Source organism: Mixophyes fleayi, chromosome 1, assembly GCF_038048845.1.
Source record: "Mixophyes fleayi isolate aMixFle1 chromosome 1, aMixFle1.hap1, whole genome shotgun sequence".
NCBI classification, from domain to species: Eukaryota; Metazoa; Chordata; class Amphibia; order Anura; family Limnodynastidae; genus Mixophyes; species Mixophyes fleayi.
This window is the reverse complement of record NC_134402.1, coordinates 336,533,105-336,552,109: the sequence shown is the minus strand read 5'-3', so window position 1 is coordinate 336,552,109 and position 19,005 is coordinate 336,533,105. Positions and strand designations below refer to the sequence as shown.

The 19,005-nt window shown below is 42.8% G+C and overlaps 2 protein-coding genes and 1 long non-coding RNA gene across 7 annotated transcripts in view; 1 reads left to right on the top strand and 2 right to left on the bottom strand.

Moving 5' to 3' along the window:
* The window catches only part of LOC142160428 (serotransferrin-like), a 41,945-nt gene extending 30,741 nt beyond the window's left edge, over positions 1–11,204 (bottom strand). Inside the window, exons 1-3 of one of the 3 annotated variants that reach the window (XM_075215336.1) lie at positions 11,135–11,176; positions 9,248–9,309; positions 5,219–5,343 (exon numbers count right to left, since the gene is read on the bottom strand). The gene's annotated coding sequence lies outside the window, so the exon portion shown is untranslated. Of the gene's footprint in view, positions 1–5,218; positions 5,536–9,247; positions 9,310–11,134 lie in introns of those variants that run through there. The other 2 variants (XM_075215323.1, XM_075215329.1) reach the window with 2 other exon arrangements.
* A 99-nt stretch (positions 11,205–11,303) lies between these two features.
* LOC142160417 (uncharacterized) lies at positions 11,304–17,305 on the bottom strand. Of its 2 annotated transcripts, none has more exons than XR_012693212.1 (3): positions 17,166–17,305; positions 11,707–11,765; positions 11,304–11,334 (listed from the first exon to the last, which is right to left on the bottom strand). It is a non-coding gene; the product is annotated as an uncharacterized LOC142160417 (long non-coding RNA). The 2 variants fall into 2 exon arrangements; XR_012693217.1 differs by having other exon boundaries at positions 11,304–11,331.
* Positions 16,846–19,005, top strand: part of PISD (phosphatidylserine decarboxylase) — a 30,318-nt gene continuing 28,158 nt past the window's right edge. Inside the window, exons 1-3 of one of the 2 annotated variants that reach the window (XM_075215293.1) lie at positions 16,846–17,019; positions 17,238–17,296; positions 17,969–18,144. In XM_075215293.1, the coding sequence (XP_075071394.1) occupies positions 16,970–17,019; positions 17,238–17,296; positions 17,969–18,144 (285 nt within the window). In that variant the 5' untranslated portion in view covers positions 16,846–16,969. Of the gene's footprint in view, positions 17,020–17,237; positions 17,297–17,968; positions 18,145–19,005 lie in introns of those variants that run through there. The other variant, XM_075215297.1, reaches the window with a different exon arrangement.

Genomic DNA, 19,005 nt, shown 5'->3' with positions numbered 1-19,005 from the left:
ACTACAGCAACTTGCCAACTCTCCTGCAATGTCTAGGAGACTCCCAAAGTTGTGGTCCATAGACAGTCTGGCAAACTCCATGATGCTCAGCTAGAATGAGATATAGTGGGTATAAAACAGTCTGACAACGTCATTCACGTTGTCAAGTTCCAGCCACAACGGTGTGATGGTGTTTCATGTCATCACACTGCAGTGGGAGGAGCACTATGACACAAATGATGTAATTGTATAGTAGTGGACAGAGTGTGATGATGCGAACCTCGTCATTAAGTCCCACCCGACCTGACTCAACTGCACTCTCCTCCTCATCTCCCAGAGAGGAGCTCAAAAAAGTAGGCAAGTATGGGTTACAAATGTTACTAAGGTGCAGGGCCGCCAAGAACGGGGAGGTACTAATTACCCTGGCCTGGACCTGCCAGGGGGCCCAGCCCAGGGCCCTCACTGCCGACCATTTTTGTTTGGGGTTTTTTAACCTAAAATGTGTTATATTCTTTCTTTTTTTAGTATTATTTTATCTTTATTATTTTTTGCCGAGGGGGGGGCTCCGCCTACTTCGTTGGCGGGGGGAGCAGGCTATTTAAAAACAAAACAAAACACATACTCACGTGATTGTGGCACCGGCGTCCCTCTTCCTATCTGCTCCGTTCACACTGAATGTCGGGCGTGACGTCATCACGTCTCGTCCGACATTGAGTGAGGAGCAGCGCAGAGAGACCCCAGACAGAAGAGAGAATACAGAAGAGATGAAATGAAAGAAGCCAATAGAAACGAACGGAGGCAAAGGGAAGAAAACAAAGGCACCGATTGATGAAGGAGAAGGGGGCGGGCAGCATGGTACAGTGATGGAGTAGGGGGAGGGGGAGCAGCATGGCACAGTGATGAAGGGGAGGGGGAAGCAGCATGGCACAGTGTGATGAAGGAGAGGGGGAGCAGCATAGCACAGAGTAATGAAGGGGGGGCAGCATGGCACGAAGTGATGAAGGGGGCAGCATGGAAGAGTGATGAAGGGGGCCAGGTGAAAGGGGTGGAGATGCATGGAGGGCGCAATGTGATCAAAAGGGGGCACAGCATGGTTGTGATGAATGGGCACAATGTGATGTTGAAGGGGCACAGTGTGATCATAAGGAGGTGCAGCGTGGTGGTGATGATGAAGGGGCACAGTAATGTGTGTGATGGCACAGTGGGCTTGTGGTAGTGTGTGTGTGTGATGGAACATGGGACTTGCGGCAATGTAGTGTGTGTGAGGTAGGTGGTGTCTAATTAATGGGTGCTATTTTGTTTGTGGAGTGATGATGGGGCAATTAAATAGTGGGGACTATTAATTTAACATGGGGTGGTTTGGGTGCAATTGAATGTGGGGGTGAGTTTGGGGAGAATGAGGTGTCTTTATTAAATGCGACTATGAATTATTTAATGCAGTGATGGTTGCGGAAAATAGGTATATTTATGAAATGTAAATACTATTAATGTATTGCTGGGGCTGGAGGAAGTCCTAATTATTACTTGTGGGTGCTATTTATTTAACGCCGGTGCAGGTTGGAGTTTTCTAAATGTACCCATTTTTTTTCCAAATAGGGACCCCAACATTCCAGGATCCAGACAAGCCGCGACTAAAGAAACCAGCAGTCACAGGAGGTGAAAGTGACAAGAACAGATAGGAGAGAGCAGGACAGTCTGTGAAATGTTGTGATCCTAGTGGGACAGTCCTGATTTTTGGTGACTGTTCTGGCCAATGTAAGGCACAGGTCAAGACTGTGAACTCTCTATGTACACACTGCATTCTTTATATACTACACTATGGTGCTAGATGTCCTGAAAGTCAGGAGTGCTGGGACATATGTCATGCTCCGGCAAGCTGGCACTGCACCCATGTGCCAAAGGTGTACACAACAATGCAGGCTTTTTTGCTGTAGGAGGGTGGCCACGCTCCAAATCATGTGAACAGCGCAAAACATTTAACCATAAGGGGGGCCCCATGAAGTTGTTGTACCCGGGCCCTGAATTCCTCTTGGCAGCCCTGCTATGGCGTGTCAGTTTTTAGCAGGATTAGAACTGATCGATGGATTGAGCCAGAGGGAGATTAAAAACTGAGGTTTGTGTACATAACTTTTTGAACTCACTAAGGATTAACAAAACAGGGAGGTGTAGTGATGCTTATGTACATGTAATAGAGGGGGTAGGTTCAAAGCAACATACTATATAAGCACAAGGAGGAGTCATCCAGTTCTCTTAGGATCCAGAAAAGCATTGGAATAAGTTTATTTACCTACCATGTCCTTGGTTCCTTGAATTGGTCTTTTTCTTTCTGTTACTACCCCTATTTTCTCCCTGTTGTTTCTCGTCTATATGATCCTCTATATTCTTTGCCCTGCTTCATGACGTCTCCTTGCTTCTCTTTTTATCTCTGCTTCATCCTATCCCTTGCTCCCCTCCGCTCCTCCTGCTCCTTTGCTCCTTCCCTGCCCCCCTTTATGTATTCGTTCCCATTGCTATAGTGCTTTGTTTTCTGTCCATTTTTACATTTGAATATTGACAAGCTGTGTGAGAGAGGAGGATGCTGGATCCCGGCGCCGCACGGATTGGTAAGTTTTTGTGTTCTCTGTTTTTTCTATGGCTGGTCGCATTTAATAAAGAGTGAGAGGGAGCATGAGAGAGGGCAGAGGAGGGGTACAGCGTGAGAGAGAAGGGGAACAGCGCAAGAGAGGGCAGAGGAGGGGGACAACATGAGAGAGCGCAGTGGAGGGGGACAGCATGAGAGAGTGCAGTGGAGGGGGACAGCGTGGCAGAGGAAGGGGACAGCATGAGAGAGGGCAGAGGAGGGGGACAGCGTGAGAGAGGGCAGAGGAGGGGGGACAGCGTGAGAGAGGGCAGAGGAGGGGGACAGCGTGGCAGAGGAGGGGGACAGCATGAGAGAGGGCAGAGGAGGGGGACAGCATGAGAGAGGGCAGAGGAGGGGGACAGCGTGAGAGAGGGCAGAGGGGGCAGCGTGAGAGAGGGCAGAGGGGGCAGTGTGTCTGGATGCAGAGGGGGCAGAGTGTCTGGATGCAGAGGGGGCAGAGTGTCTGGATGCAGAGGGGGCAGTGTGTCTGGATGCAGAGGGGGCATTTTTGCATACAACTAAATAAGTATTTCTGTCCTGACCTAAATACTTATTACAATTTTTTGACAGTAATTATTTTGGAGGGGTGCCTTGAAAAAATTATGGAGACTCTAAGGGTGCCGCGAACTGCAAAAGTTTGGGTATAGTGTATAAAACCTTAGCTGATAATCAGAAACATCATGATATACATTTGAGAAACATCAGAAACTTCTGAGTTGCATTTAATGAAGACCTTCTTTCAAGTATGATGAAGCATTCCGCACATAAGGAATTTCATATTATTTAACAATACACTAAGCTGTTCTTTATGGTTTTACTACAAAAGTCCCATTACAACCTTTATGTATTTATGTATGTATTTTCTAATGTATGTCATACACACCGTTTTATATAAATATATATTACTGTTATTAATTAGCCAATGTCTGCAGGAGTGGGATTACCCATAGTGTGACCAAAGTAAATTCACTATGACCAAGAGGCTGAGAAATCACCTATCACCTTTACATTATTTTACACTACCGCTGTGGGATCTATTATACAAAATACATGAGACTATGCTTTCTGAAGAAGGTTTTTTTTTCTATATTTTGAAGCACTTTGCCTTAAATATACTCAATTATAAATAGACCCCAGTCTTTCCAGTTACTACCCCTGGCATTCCTCTCCTCCTGACAGTTGTGAAGCAGAGCTCCTCACAGTAACTGAAGGTGACACTTCTGATCATGTCTGTGTGCATGACATTATCACCAAATAGCAGCAGTTATTTGCAGTCTTCCTTTCTGATTTTCATTATTATCTGGTTAACGGTTTTCCAGGTAAAATAACCCTTAACTCTACCTGTATTCATAGTGATTAACGTAAACTCATGTGACCCTTCCTTCTATTCTTATTTCTGTCTGGTATATTTGCAGAATAAACCACTTTCCCAGAATTCCTCACATGAGATAGCATCAAAGAGTATTGCGGCATGGGGACGGCTCATGTCCTGCTGAACCACTGATTGGTTATAAACAAGCCTCCTCCGTATATCAGCTGGCAGTCTGTATCCGTGGTGCTCAGGGCCTCCAATAGGACTCCAGGGCCCCTGTGTGTGTGCTTCTTATGGGCACCCCCTAGTCTTGGCTTATGGGGGGGTGACCATGCAGACCAGCAAGAAGCTATTCGTTCTCCCAGTCACTACCCAAAATCAGGCTCTGATGGGACCAGAGGTGTGGCCGGAACCCTATCCGTCCTCTCACAATCATCACCTCCCCATTCTCCCCGAACTCCATTGATAACCAACCAGTTACCTAGTTATACCTAATTTGATCATTGTGTTTGAGTGTGTGCAGCTTAATATAAACAAGAATCACACAGAGTTTATTTTCAAATATTTTTTTATTTAACAATATGCAGAAATGCAATTGAAATATTGCTGATGTTTTAGTTCAAATTAAAACATACATTTGTTATTCTGCATAAAATAGGAACATATGTTTGAACATTGTCCTATGTCTTTTACACACTTGTTCTATAAGAGAACCATGATAGCGGATACCCCTGGACTCACAAAGAGTCATCCTTCAGCGCTCAGGAGAGGAAAACCCCCCCTGTGGAGAAAACCTCTGGGGAACCATGGCTGCGAGGACTGCCCTTCCCTCTGGGCATTAAGGGGCTGTAGAGATAAAGTGTAAGGTTGAAATGTTTGTTGATCCATACAGGTGAAATTCACCAGTATTTCTAGTAATAATATCCATTGTTCCGGTCCTGTTTGAGCTCTCGGTGATCTGGCTTCAGAGTTACTCATCTTAAAGATCCAGAAGAAGGCGAAAACCCCTCAGAGACATTTCATTTTTCTCAAAGAGGGAAAAATAATTTCTTCCTGACACGTATGGCAATCAATATTCATCCTGGATCATATATAGCTCTGTAGAGAAATAAAAGGGAGGGTGCCCTGCTCCTAGGAGCTTACAATCTAATGAGATGAATCCTGCCCACTAGGGCTTACAATTTGATTCATTTATACAGAACAGGGGAGGGAGCCCTGCTCAAAAGAGTTTACAATCTAATGAGATGAATCCTGCCCACTAGGGCTTACCATCTGATTCATCCCTGCAGAACATGTTTCTCACTTACCTCTGCCTTAGCGATGACAGAATTACATCCATATATTAAAACTGGATACAATGTGATTGGGTCTTGCCTGTAGGGCTCACACAATCCTGCAGCATTCGAAGAGAGCAGGGGATCCCACGGTGTAACTGTTAAAAGAACAAGTTACTTGGGCAACCCTCAGTTGTAGATCTCTTCGCTGGTGTCACTGATCCTCGGCGTCACCCTCCCAACTGACATCCTGATTGACTGACTGCAGCAGTTTCTGGTCCTTTATATACAGTCTCATGATCATTTCATCATAATGGTCTCCATGGAAACTATATCACCTGCTCTGATGTCATAATAGGCTCTGACCTCATGTTACTGATGAGCAGGGCCGGACTGGGACTAAAAATCAGCCCTGGCATTTAAAGCACATAGGCCAAGCTCTGTTCCAGATTAATAATAATTACAGTACATTTTGTAAAGCTCATTGTTATATGGTGTCCCGTGAGATATTAATGTATTACGTGCAGCTTGACTCTCTATTTGCAGCATAGGGCGCACCAGTATCAGATAATGGTATGCACAGGACTGGCAAGAGAAATTTGGGACTGAGGTACAGTGAAATTTTGGATACGTATAAAAATAGTCAGGTTCTGGGCGCTTGTAAAGGAAAGATATATCAATTTAATATGGATAGGTCCACAATACGCTCCGGCCGGAACGAGACAGCTTAGATGTGTTAAACAATTAACATGCATCAATTGACACTGCTGAAAACAATGATAATGGTAAAAAAAACTACAAACTCAGTGTGATTGCAAATATGGTTAGAGTGCACTTGCAAGCTACTAAAATATGAAATGACAATTGATATGAACCGCAAAAAGAAAATGTAAGGAAATATAATGTCCAGAGTTGTAAAATAAAAATAAAAATGTTGGTGATGATGAAAAATGCAAGCAAAAATGAAATTGGTAGCCGTTACTCACATGAAGCAGGGATGTCTGGCTGTCTATAATGCAGACAGGCACTTAGTAGCTGTCCCAGAGTCTGTGCTGATGAGGTTAGATATAATGTTGATTTCAATGATAAAAATCACCCAGCAGAATGCCAATTATTAAAACAAGAATGAGGAAGAAAGTTCTTCTAGTTCCTAAAAGGAAATCCTCTCCTTCTTGTTGAAAGAAAAAATGATCCCGCTCAAATAGCGTGTGCACGCTGCGGGATATCTCCGTGTTGAGATTAAATGTATGGATATCAAAATGCCTCCAATAATGGACAGGTACCCAGCAGAATATAGGTGGCGATGATCCAAATGTAGTCCTCCTAATCCCCAACGTAGTCTCTCTCTTTCTCATAAAGTTGAGGCTAAACAGGGGAATCGGTAGTGCCGCTGCGGATGAGCGCATACACGCTACAGGCTGGTCTCCGATGTGGATGTAGTCCTCCTAATCCCCAAACGTAGTCTCTCTCTTTCTCATAAAGTTGAGGCTAAACAGGGGAAGCGGTAGTGCCGCTGCGGATGAGCACATACACGCTACAGGCTGGTCTCCGATGTGAATGTCTGTATATGGTAATGTAAGATGCTAGCATGCTAGTAAGTTGAATAAAACTGAGTTGAGGGACAGTCTCCAACGCGTTTCCACTATATTTGTCCTTATACACATTGATACAATGGGAATAATATGCCAGCTATACCATATTCCCACTTTATTTTTATTTTCATTTTTATAATTATTTTTTCAATTTTTTTATTTTTATTTAATTTATTTATTTATTTTTATTATTTTTATTTAATTTTATTTTATTTTTTTATTTTTATTTATTTTTGTTCATTTCATATATATACCATGTACATCACCCATTAATATTTATGCAACTAGATCTATTTATATATATTTTTCTATATATGTTCAAACATGCTCTTTTTTGTTTTGCAACTAGTGCACTATTGCTTTCTTTTGTTTTTTTCCATCATGCCTGTTGGATTGTTGTGCAATCACCAGTACTCAGATTTATTCACTAATTACTTAATTACTCCATTGCCTCTTGGCTGATTGGCACATCCGGATCTCTTTAAAAACTGGCTAGGAAGACCAGTTGGACATTACTATCCCTGAGGAAGCCCACTGGCCATTGCCACCGGGCGAAACGCGTTGGAGACTGTCCCTCAACTCAGTTTTATTCAACTTACTAGCATGCTAGCATCTTACATTACCATATACAGACATCCACATCGGAGACCAGCCTGTAGCGTGTATGCGCTCATCCGCAGCGGCACTACCGCTTCCCCTGTTTAGCCTCAACTTTATGAGAAAGAGAGAGACTACGTTTGGGGATTAGGAGGACTACATCCACATCGGAGACCAGCCTGTAGCGTGTATGCGCTCATCCGCAGCGGCACTACCGATTCCCCTGTTTAGCCTCAACTTTATGAGAAAGAGAGAGACTACGTTGGGGATTAGGAGGACTACATTTGGATCATCGCCACCTATATTCTGCTGGGTACCTGTCCATTATTGGAGGCATTTTGATATCCATACATTTAATCTCAACACGGAGATATCCCGCAGCGTGCACACGCTATTTGAGCGGGATCATTTTTTCTTTCAACAAGAAGGAGAGGATTTCCTTTTAGGAACTAGAAGAACTTTCTTCCTCATTCTTGTTTTAATAATTGGCATTCTGCTGGGTGCTTTTTATCATTGAAATCAACATTATATCTAACCTCATCAGCACAGACTCTGGGACCGCTACTAAGTGCCTGTCTGCATTATAGACAGCCAGACATCCCTGCTTCATGTGAGTAACGGCTACCAATTTCATTTTTGCTAGCATTTTTCATCATCACCAACATTTTTATTTTTATTTTACAACTCTGGACATTATATTTCCTTACATTTTCTTTTTGCGGTTCATATCAATTGTCGTTTCATATTTTAGTAGCTTGCAAGTGCACTCTAACCATATTTGCAATCACACTGAGTTTGTAGTTTTTTTACCATTATCATTGTTTTCAGCAGTGTCAATTGATGCATGTTAATTGTTTAACACATCTAAGCTGTCTCGTTCTGGCCGGAGCGTATTGTGGACCTATCCATATTAAATTGATATATCTTTCCTTTACAAGCGCCCAGAACCTGACTATTTTTATACGTATCTAACATTGTTGGGAGTTTAGGGATCCCCCATACACTCTCAGGTTCGCATTTGGCTGCTTCATATATTTGGAGGAAGCGCAGCCTATCCCTCTTTTTCAACCACAGTGAAATTTTGCCCTCCCCACCCCCACAGGTGCACAGGAAGAGAGATGTATACCGACGCGCAGCGGTGTCGGTGAAGGGGTGTGGCATAATGTTGGGGCAGGGCCCTCTTAAGAACCTCTTGGGCCCCCGGGCACAGCAGTGCACCGGGGCCCCTATATATACAGAAATAAAAAAATAATGATTATATATATGGCCCCTGCAGCCCAGGGGGGCCCGTCGGAGGCAGGAAAAAGAAATCCCTGAAAAAAAAGAAGAAAATACTTACTGTGCTGTCAGCTGGCGATCCGGCTCCCTCCCTGGTCTCCTCCTCCGTCGCGCTCCGCAATGGATGTCGGGCGGGAGTGATGACCTCACGTTTGACATGCACTGCCAGCGCGACGGAGGAGGAGACCAGGGAGGGAGCCGGATCGCCAGCTGACAGCACGGTAAGTATTTTCTTCTTTTTTTTCAGGGTTTTCTTTTTTTTCCTGCCTCCGAAGGGCCCCCTTGGACTGCAGGGCCCCCGGGCACCTGCCCAGCTCTGCCCAATGGGAAAGACGGCCCTGTGTTGGGGGCGTGGTCAATATGTGGCGTGGCATAACAAATTGGGGGACACTTAAATGCTGGTGATGTGATACATGGGTATCGCGCAGCCCACATTGCTGGCAGTTACGGTAGAAATCTCTGCTTATTTTTCCTTGAGAGGAAAAATGAGCAGTGATTTCTGTCAAATTTCAGCCGCAAAGTGTCTCGCGGATGTTCACTTTGCAGCTAATTGAATTCCCCCATTATGTATTAAAATGGTGTTGCTCTCACCTACCGGTTATTGCAGCTTTCACAACCTGGTACTGGATTCTTGCATAGATCCTGGAATGTTGGGACCTGTTGGAAAATGTATATATGGAAAACCGAGCAATAAGTGAACATCGTACATGACACAGATCACACAGTATAAAATACATACATTATAATAAAATATTACATTTATCACTAGCTACATAACGCCACCCCGCAAACACATCACGCCACATTCTGCATCACGCTACCCCCTGCCACATCACCCATCACACCACAATACCCCCCCAGACAAATCACACCATGCCACCCCGCAGACAAATCAGGCTACCACCCAGTCACATTATCATGCCACCCCCAAGGCACATTATCATGCCACACAAGACATATTATAACCCCCCGAGACACATTATGACACCCCCCCAGCCTGCAATACTTACCTATGCAGCTGACATCAGAATAAAAAAAGAACGCCTTGCAGAGTGAGCAGGTAAGTTCTTAGTCTCATGAGATTTGGAGCTCCAGGCCTGCTCTGCAGGCTGCTGGACGGTATATGATGACATACGCTGTCACCACACACTGTCCGTGGACAGCTCCCCCAGAGATGGATTAAGGCTTTAGGGGGCCTGGAGCACTTAACACAAGGGGCACTATGGTCTAAAATTAAGAGCATAGTATCATAATTCACAAAAGAGAGAGTTACTAACTAATACACAATGTAGAAAAAAAATTACCATTCAGTCGCTTGTCAAAAATTATTAAAATCAGAATTTTGAGGTTCAGGTTCAGTTAGGTGACATCAATATTATTATTTATTATCGTAGATTTCTAAGGCACCACAGTGCTCCACAGAGCCATACAGTAGGGAAAATAGTATATTCATAAAACAGGGACATACTAGGTAGACTAAATAAATGAAGACTTGAAAACAAAGGGTATAGAGGACCCTGCTCATTAGAGAGGAACAAGAGGAGCGAGTGTTGTTCAGATTGGAGATTATGACAGTTGTGAGTGTGCATTAGTGTGAATAGTGTTTTCGAGGATAAGGTCACCTCTAAAAATAAAATAGGTTTTCAGAGAGTGTCTAAAGATTTGAAGACTGTGGGAAAGCTGGATTGAGCGTAGTAAGGAATTTCATAAGTGGGGAGCAGCACAAGAGAAGCCTTGTAGGCGGGAGTGAGAGGTGGCATTGGACATGGTTGCACAGGGGAAAAATAGATACTGGGAAATGGTAGAAAAAGGTGAGGAGATACATGTAATAATAGGGGCAAAGAGAGACAGACACATAAAGGGGGCGAAGGAAAGGACAGACACCCACAATGCGAAGACAAAGAGACACAAACACAAAGGGCATAGAGGTGAGGTTAGAGGGTGCGCATCGTATGTATACAATAAGGCCGTGCACTGTCTATATATGGCATTGTGCAATCCTTTGGGCAGAGGAATGGAGGTGGTCCTGCTGGTGCCACCTATGCGGTCACCCTGACTGACTGTGCCTTCAGCAGCTAGTGTGTTTTACAGAACTGGCAGAGCCCCAGACACAAAAATATACATATAGCAACCCTGGGTGGTAGTGCAGCTCTAAAATCAACATTTTAAGAATATCACTAACTCCAGCTTACAAACAACCCTGATGGATTATACAGCTCATATACAGCTTTAAATACTGGAAACCAATAACTTCATAATAATCAATATCAACAACAAGTTTATTCTGACTTATAAAGTAAAGCAAAATAGATATAACTGTATATCTCAATATATCAGTTAAGTTCAGTGCTAAATAACCATTATAAAAATGAGCTAATCAGTTAATTCTATTCCTTAGTGTTTGCTCATATATAAAAAGAATGCCATTTCCAGATGGTTTTTGTGCAGTATATTACAGTCCTCTTTTTTTAAGTTACCTTACCTGTTGTATGCTCCAGGCTTCCTCCTTCAGACACTGCAGGCGGTCCTCAGCAGCATATAGTTCCACCCTGACATGTACTTGGCACTGGAACGCCGGCTCCTTCACTTTTTAAAATGGGTGCCCAGTTCCTGGACCGTGCCCCCTGTAACTCACCCCACCCCCACTCGCGGGTGCCCGCACGATCGTGGGTGCGCCACCTGCTGGACAAAAAAAAAGTACTTTTTTTTTTCTTTTTTTAAAAAAACACTGCTTGCCCCGGCCCATTTAGCCATCGGCCCTTCTGGCATTTGCCAGAAGTGCCAGATGGCCAGTCCGGCCCTGCTGATGAGTGATGAAAGTATAACCAGAGGTGGTGGAGGGTGTAAGCATAAAATATGAAAACAGAAATCACATTCATGTCATGTCTACATCAGGTCTATGAGTGGATGGAAGGTTTGTGGCCCCCGTGGCCCTTTCTTACTGTGTTACCCCTTCCCCCAGATTGGTCTCTGAGATTCATGGCCCAAAACTCCACCACATTCCATGTGTATAAATACTATAAATCATCTATTCTGCCTCTAGTAACAATGTACCTGTTCCTCAATCCTATCAGAATTACAGTCTCCATCCGATTAGAATTACAGTCTCCATGCTATTAGAATTACAGTCTCCATGCTATTAGAATTACAGTCTCAGTCTCCATCCTATTAGAATTACAGTCTCCATCCTATTAGAAAATACAAATGAAACAAAAGAGTCATATGTTATTTTGCTCTTTATAGTCTTATGTGACATTTCCACTAATCCGGGCTGCAGATAATTAAAATAACTGTACAATTCACCCTTAATTTACAGAAGTTGAACCGATATAAAAAGAGGAAATATACTAGTATATAAAATGTGACGTGTATGACCTCAAATACCCAACAAAAGAATATATATCTAGTACCACTGTTTAAAACACCATAAACAAAAAAGCATTTATGAATTGTAAGTATTTAAAATTAATAATCTTGTTCTATATAGTCAGATTAATAATTTACTAATTAAAAAATAAATGCAAATGAAAATAAAATAAATAAAAATAGCGGGTGGGGGGCTACGGGGCGATCAAAAACATTGTTGGTCAGTGAACAACATAGCGGTTGGCTGCCTGTTGCTGTATGGGGTCCCAAAATACTATGCAGCAGACAGGAAGTCTGACATCACTTCCTGTCTGCCTAATCTAAGAAGTGATGTTGGCCGATTGAAATTATTGTAAGTGAGCGGGGAGGGGGGGCAGTCTATACTAAACTATGGGGGGTCTGTCTGTTCTGAACTATGGTGGGGGGGTGCCTATACTAAACTATGGGGGAGCTACCTATACTATACTAAGGGGGTTGCTGCCTATACTATACTAAGGGGGGGCTGCCTATACTATACTAAGGGGGGAGCTACCTATACTATACTAAGGGGGGGCTACCTATACTATGCTAAGGGGGGGCTACCTATACTATGCTAAGGGGGGCTGCCTATACTATACTAAGGGGGGAGTTACCTATACTATACTAAGGTGGGGCTACCTATACTATACTAAGGGGAGAGCTACCTATACTATACTAAGGTGGGGCTACCTATACTATACTAAGGGGGGAGCTACCTATACCATACTAAGGGGGGAGCTACCTATACCATACTAAGGGGAGGGCTACCTATACTATACTAAGGGGGGCTGCCTATACTATACTAAGGGGGAGCTACCTTTACTATACTAAGGGGGGAGCTACCTATACTATATTAACGGGGGGCTACCTATACTATACTAAGAGGGGCTGCCTATATTATACTAAGGGGGGCTGTACTATACTAAACTATGGGGGAGCTACCTACACTATACTAAGGGGGGCTGCCTATACTGTACTAAGGGGGGGCTACCTATACTAAGGGGGGGCTGCCTATATTATACTAAGGGGGGCTGTACTATACTAAGGGGGGCGCTACCTATAATATACTAAGGAGGGGCTACCTATACTATGGGGGAGCTACCTACACTATACTAAGGGGAGTTGCCTATACTGTACTAAGGGGTGTTGCCTATGCTATATTAAGTGGGGCTACCTATACTATACTAAGGGGGGCTACCTATACTATACTAAGGTGGGAGCTACCTATACTATACTAATGGGGGGCTGCCTAAACAATACTAAGAGGGGCTGCCTATACTATACTAAGGGGGGTCCTGCCTATACTATACTAAGGGGGGAGCTACCTATACTGTACTAAAGGGGGGGCTGCCAATACTGTACTAAGGGGGGGCTGCCAATACTGTACTAAGGGGGGGCTGCCAATACTGTACTAAGGGGGGAGCTACCTACACTATACTAAGGGGGGTTGCCTATACTGTACTAAGAGGGGGCTACCTATACTATACTAAGGGGTGCTACCTATACTATACTAAGGGGGGTTGCCTATGCTATATTAAGTGGGGCTACCTATACTATACTAAGGGGGGCTACCTATACTATACTAAGGTGGGAGCTACCTATACTATACTAATGGGGGGCTGCCTAAACAATACTAAGAGGGGCTGCCTATACTATACTAAGGGGGGTCCTGCCTATACTATACTAAGGGAGGAGCTACCTATACTGTACTAAAGGGGGGGCTGCCAATACTGTACTAAGGGGGGGCTGCCAATACTGTACTAAGGGGGGGCTGCCAATACTGTACTAAGGGGGGGCTGCCAATACTGTACTAAGGGGGGAGCTACCTATACTATACTTAGGGGGGGCTACCTATACTATACTAAGGGGGGGCTACCTATACTATACTAAGGGGGGGCTACCTATACTATACTAAGGGGGGGCTACCTATACTATACTAAGGGGGGGGGGCTACCTATACTATACTAAGGGGTGGCTGCCTATACTATACTAAGGGGGAGACTGGCTATACTATACTAAGGGGGAGACTGGCTATACTATACTAAGGGGGAGACTGGCTATACTATACTAAGGGGGGGGGGACTGCCTATACTATACTAAGGGGGACTGCCTATACTATACTAAGGGGTTTGGGCTGCCTACACTATACTATACTAAGGGGAGGCTGCCAATACTATACTATACTAAGGGGGGGGGGGGCTACCTATACTAAATTATAGGAAGGTGGGGTGGCTGTCTATACTAAACTATAGGAAGTGTGAAGGACAGGGGGTGCTACTATAATTTGTGAAGGAAAGGGGGGTATATTGCTATAATGTGTGATATGAGGGAAGGGAGGGGGCTGTCTTAATAACACATCGGTGGAAGGTAGGGTATTAATTTAATGGTGGCGTTTAGGTGGGGGGTGATAGTGGGGCCTGGTAATATAAGATGGGGTGGAAGGACCTTTAATTCAAAGCTGGCGTGATATGGGGCTATTAATTTAATGTGGGACTGAGTTTGGGGATGAGAGTTATTTACTAAATGTGAATATGAATTATTTAATGCCAGGGATGGTTGTGGGAAATGGTAATATTAAATGTAAATGCTATTAGTTTTTTGCTGGGGTTGATTGGAAGGAAGTAGGTCTACTTATTAAATGTGTATACTATTAATTAATTGTCAGGGCTGGTTGAAGGGAATTAGATCTATTTATCAAATGTGAGTACTATTATTTTAATGTTGCGGCTGGAGGGAGGCCTAATTTATAAATGTGGGTGCTATTGATTTAATGCTGAAGCTGGTTAGCATTTTCTAGTTTTCATGTACCCATTTTTTTTCCAAAGAGGGCCTCCAACATTCCAGGATCCAAACAAGCAGCAACTGATCTAAAGACACCAGCAGCCACAGGTGGTGAAAGTGACAGGAACAGGTAGGAGAGAGCAGGACAGTCTACCAACTGTCCTTAATCTGATGGGGCAGTCCCGAATTTGGGCGACTGCCTTGCTTAGTCAGGATTTGGTCAGACTGCAAGGACAGTTGGGAGGTATGTCCTACTTCACAGTGTACTGTTCGTGAAGGCAGAGCTGCGTACAGTAGAGCACACAGTTTTGCCTGTGTATTTGTCTAAGATGTATCTAAAATGATACCCCCTGTCTTAAGTGCCCCCCCCCCCCCCAGCCTTATTCCGGCTCTGGTGATACTTTAGTGGTTCTTACATTGATTCCATTGCCTCCTTCTACCTTGCACTGGTCCCATTCTCAGATCACTTTGTTGAACATATGGCCAGCCCCCATTGCACTAACAATGTCATTAATCCTGCCCCCTTTGCACTTAATATATCACCAGCAAACACTTGGAATAGCTCTCCCCTTTACTTATGCGATTGTCGGTCAACTCTCCCTACACTGTTAATTCAAACCACCCCCAATCACTGGGCACATTTAGGGCTCATACACATTTGTTGCAAATGAAGTGTTTTTTTTGCAGATGCTATTTCACCTTTGTGATGATTGCACCTGGACAGCCATTTATTATAAGGATTATTATTAATGCATTTTTGAAACACACAGTACACATATTTAGATATTATATGGAGAGAGAGATTTAACTGGTAGTTTGCATCTCATGACGTCAGGGAACAACAGTGCATTAGGTGCTCATATGCTGCTCTGGCAGACTCATCAAATACGATTGTGCCACCATGTTTCGTAATAGTTAAACTTATTAAACAAAGTCAGGTATGTTTTTATGAAGGGATTTTCGGAAGGATGTGTTGGAAGGCAACTTATCAAGTTGGAGCACAGAGGCATAGACCAGTCGCAGATAATGTAAAAGGATTCATGTGATTTTATGACACAGAATTGGCAGCATTTGCCCTGCATTGCTTTAGAGATTACCCACTGTGTGTAAAGTCATCACATCTAGTTTTTTTTAACTGTTACTACAATCAAATTACAGTAGTTCTAAATCCTGCGTACTTTTGTGTTGGCCCCACCTATAGTTATTTTGTTCCCACCCACATGAGGCCACTTCAATAATTTTTTCCAGGGCCACTTTAAGTTCCCAATCCGCCCCTGATCTGCTCCATAGTGTAATATTTCTGAAGTTATGCGTTAATGGTTGGTGTGCCCACCTGAGCTTAAATTAACAAAGCTTTCCATAAATAGAGTTAAGTACATTTCATTTTAACAAAAGTTAACTACTTTGGCTCAGGTTATTGCAATTGTAACATTAGTCGGAGAAATAAGTTATTATTATAACAGGGTGTCAGGATGGCACGCATGAGTCCAGATAAGCCAGCATGACCTATTTTATCAGAGAGACATGTCTGGTCTGATATTGCCCAATTAAGTTTTTGACTAGATTGTTCCCAATTATGTTGGTGCGATATTATTTCCAACTATCTGTTATAGATCTTATTCTGAGCAAAATATGATTAGAACAGAATTATATAACGCATACTTACAAATACACTTCCTTTTTGCATCCAAATTGTTCTTCTTTGAAATTGCAAGTACAATCTTTTGGATGCTCTGTACAATTAAAACTTAAGAACTGACTACAAAACGGGTCTGGTTCTTAAATACCATGTACTAAACCTTGATCAAATATCAAAATATTTTGTAAAACCTGCGGTTTTGCAAAGTTTTAGCTGTGCATAGTTAGGTTTAATATTAATCTGTTAAAGAAAGACTGCAACCAAATGTGTGTGTTTATATATATCCATCACTGGCCATTAGAAATGTTGAATAGATGCCTATGTCATAATTTCAGAATTATGGTGATGACTTCATGAGCAGGGAGAGACTCTGGTCGCTGGCAATATGGCGGTACTGCCCCCGTAATGGAGACAAGAATGTAACACATCATTTTCTCTGGAGTGTAAGCGGAGATGTGGATAGGACGGTGTGATTGGCTGGCCGCACGCTGAAGCCGGAGTAAGAAGGAGAAGATGGCGCTGCTCATGTGGAGGGTGTGTGGTGCTCGGTGCAAACTGAACAGGTAGAAAACGCAATGTCGGTATAAGCGATTATATGGAAGACAGGGAGGACATGAATATGGGTTATGCAGGTTACGGAAGACATTATTGTATGTAGTGAGGTGTGTTCATAGTCTGTAGTGGGGAACGCATGGTCTCCAGCTCTTACCAGTGTGTGTCATCAGCATTAGTCCTTGTGATGCGGCTCATCTTGTCTGACTGCAAATGGTTGTGTTTCTAGGTTCTTGGAAGGAGGACGTCTTCTCCAGAACTGCGTCTCCACGAAGAGCCTCCACTCCAGTGAGTGTGTTTACACAAAGACCTCTTTTATCAGCGGACTGTCAGTGTGGGAGGAGGCTGACTTTAGCTTCTAAGGGTAGATTTATCAAACCTTCTAACAAGGACAAGTGGAGGTGTTGCCCATAGCAAACAGTCACATTCTAGCTGTCATGTATTTACTACATCCTAGAAAATGATAGCTAGAATCTGATTGTTTGCTATGGGCAACGCCTCTACTTTTACTTTTTATAAGGTTTGATACATCTACCTATTCGCTTTATACTTTGTTGGTTCCCACTGTCAAATTTGTGCCCTGACAGGATGTAACCCTTGCAAAACTACAGCTACTTATTCAAAATGATACAGTATGGTGACTGTGCTTACTTTACCACCTGATTTCATGCCCTAGCAGCCCATGATGGACCCTGCAAAATACAATTGCAATTTGTGTAAGGGACACCCTTTACTGTTGATCTAATGTCAAATCAGTGATCCAACTTGCTTTTAATCCTGTAAAAATAAAGTTTTCTGAATAAGAAACTGGAACATGAATAAGAAGCTAACTTCAGCCTTGTGATGAGGGACAGGATGCCACTAATGTAGAATACTGACCGTAGACAGCTGATGCACATGTCCACGTTGCAGTGTGTGGCCATCTGCACTTGTTAATAAGTGTCTTGTGTTGCCATGCAGATGGAAGAAAATTACATGCTGCGTCTGCTGCTTTGGGTGTCAAGTTCAGGCCGATTTATGTGTTGCTGGGTACAGGTGGAGGCTATGCTGGTTACAAACAGTATGAAAGCTATAAGGTCCATCGTCTGGAGAAACTTGGAATAGATGTTCCACCAAAAGTGGCTTACACCTGGGAGGTAGGAACTGCTAAATACTGCATGTGATTACTATGCTTATATATCTATATTTTAAATGCTGATTTTTATATTTCGTTTAAGACTTGTGGAAGAAAAAGGTCCATATTTATCTATAAAAGTATAAAATGTCATCACTTTTTTTTTTCTTTTTAAAGACTAAGACAACTACAAAGCTTCTGTATTATTACATGAATCTCATGTGATATGGCAATTCTAAATTATTCCAACACCATGGACCATGTAAAGACATATTTCTATTGCCTCCGTGTAAACATTGTGTGCATTGTGGTGGAATAATTGAAAACCCTATACTTCACAATTACATCATTCACATTGTCTCTTACTAATTAAAAAGAGCGGTTGATTATAGAAGGAAATGTTTTATAAACAAATTAGAACTGAGAATATTTCAGATATGGTTTTCATTTGGCGAGAGCATTTTCTTAAGCACACACAACCTCATGTCAGTAAAATAATTTATTAGCCATTATTATATAGCGCCTATTGGAGTTTACAAGTTACATTCCCTACCATATGGACATACACACGCACAAATTAATTTTATTTGACCATGAAATAGAAAATGAAGCTCCTATGTGACATTATTATATATCAAATATGTATACCCAATCTAAAATATATATATATCGGTAATTTTTTTTTTATTTATTGGCTGTAGAGCGTTATAAACTAAATATTTCCAACATGCTCTCTATACCCTTCCGGCAGGTTACCATGGACAATGTTTCTTTATCTTGCATTATTCTGAACAAGGATTATTGAGTAACCGACAGTTGTGTTGATCTGCTCTATAGAAATTCACTGTGTGAATTCATACACAGTAGCAGGGCCAGTTATGTC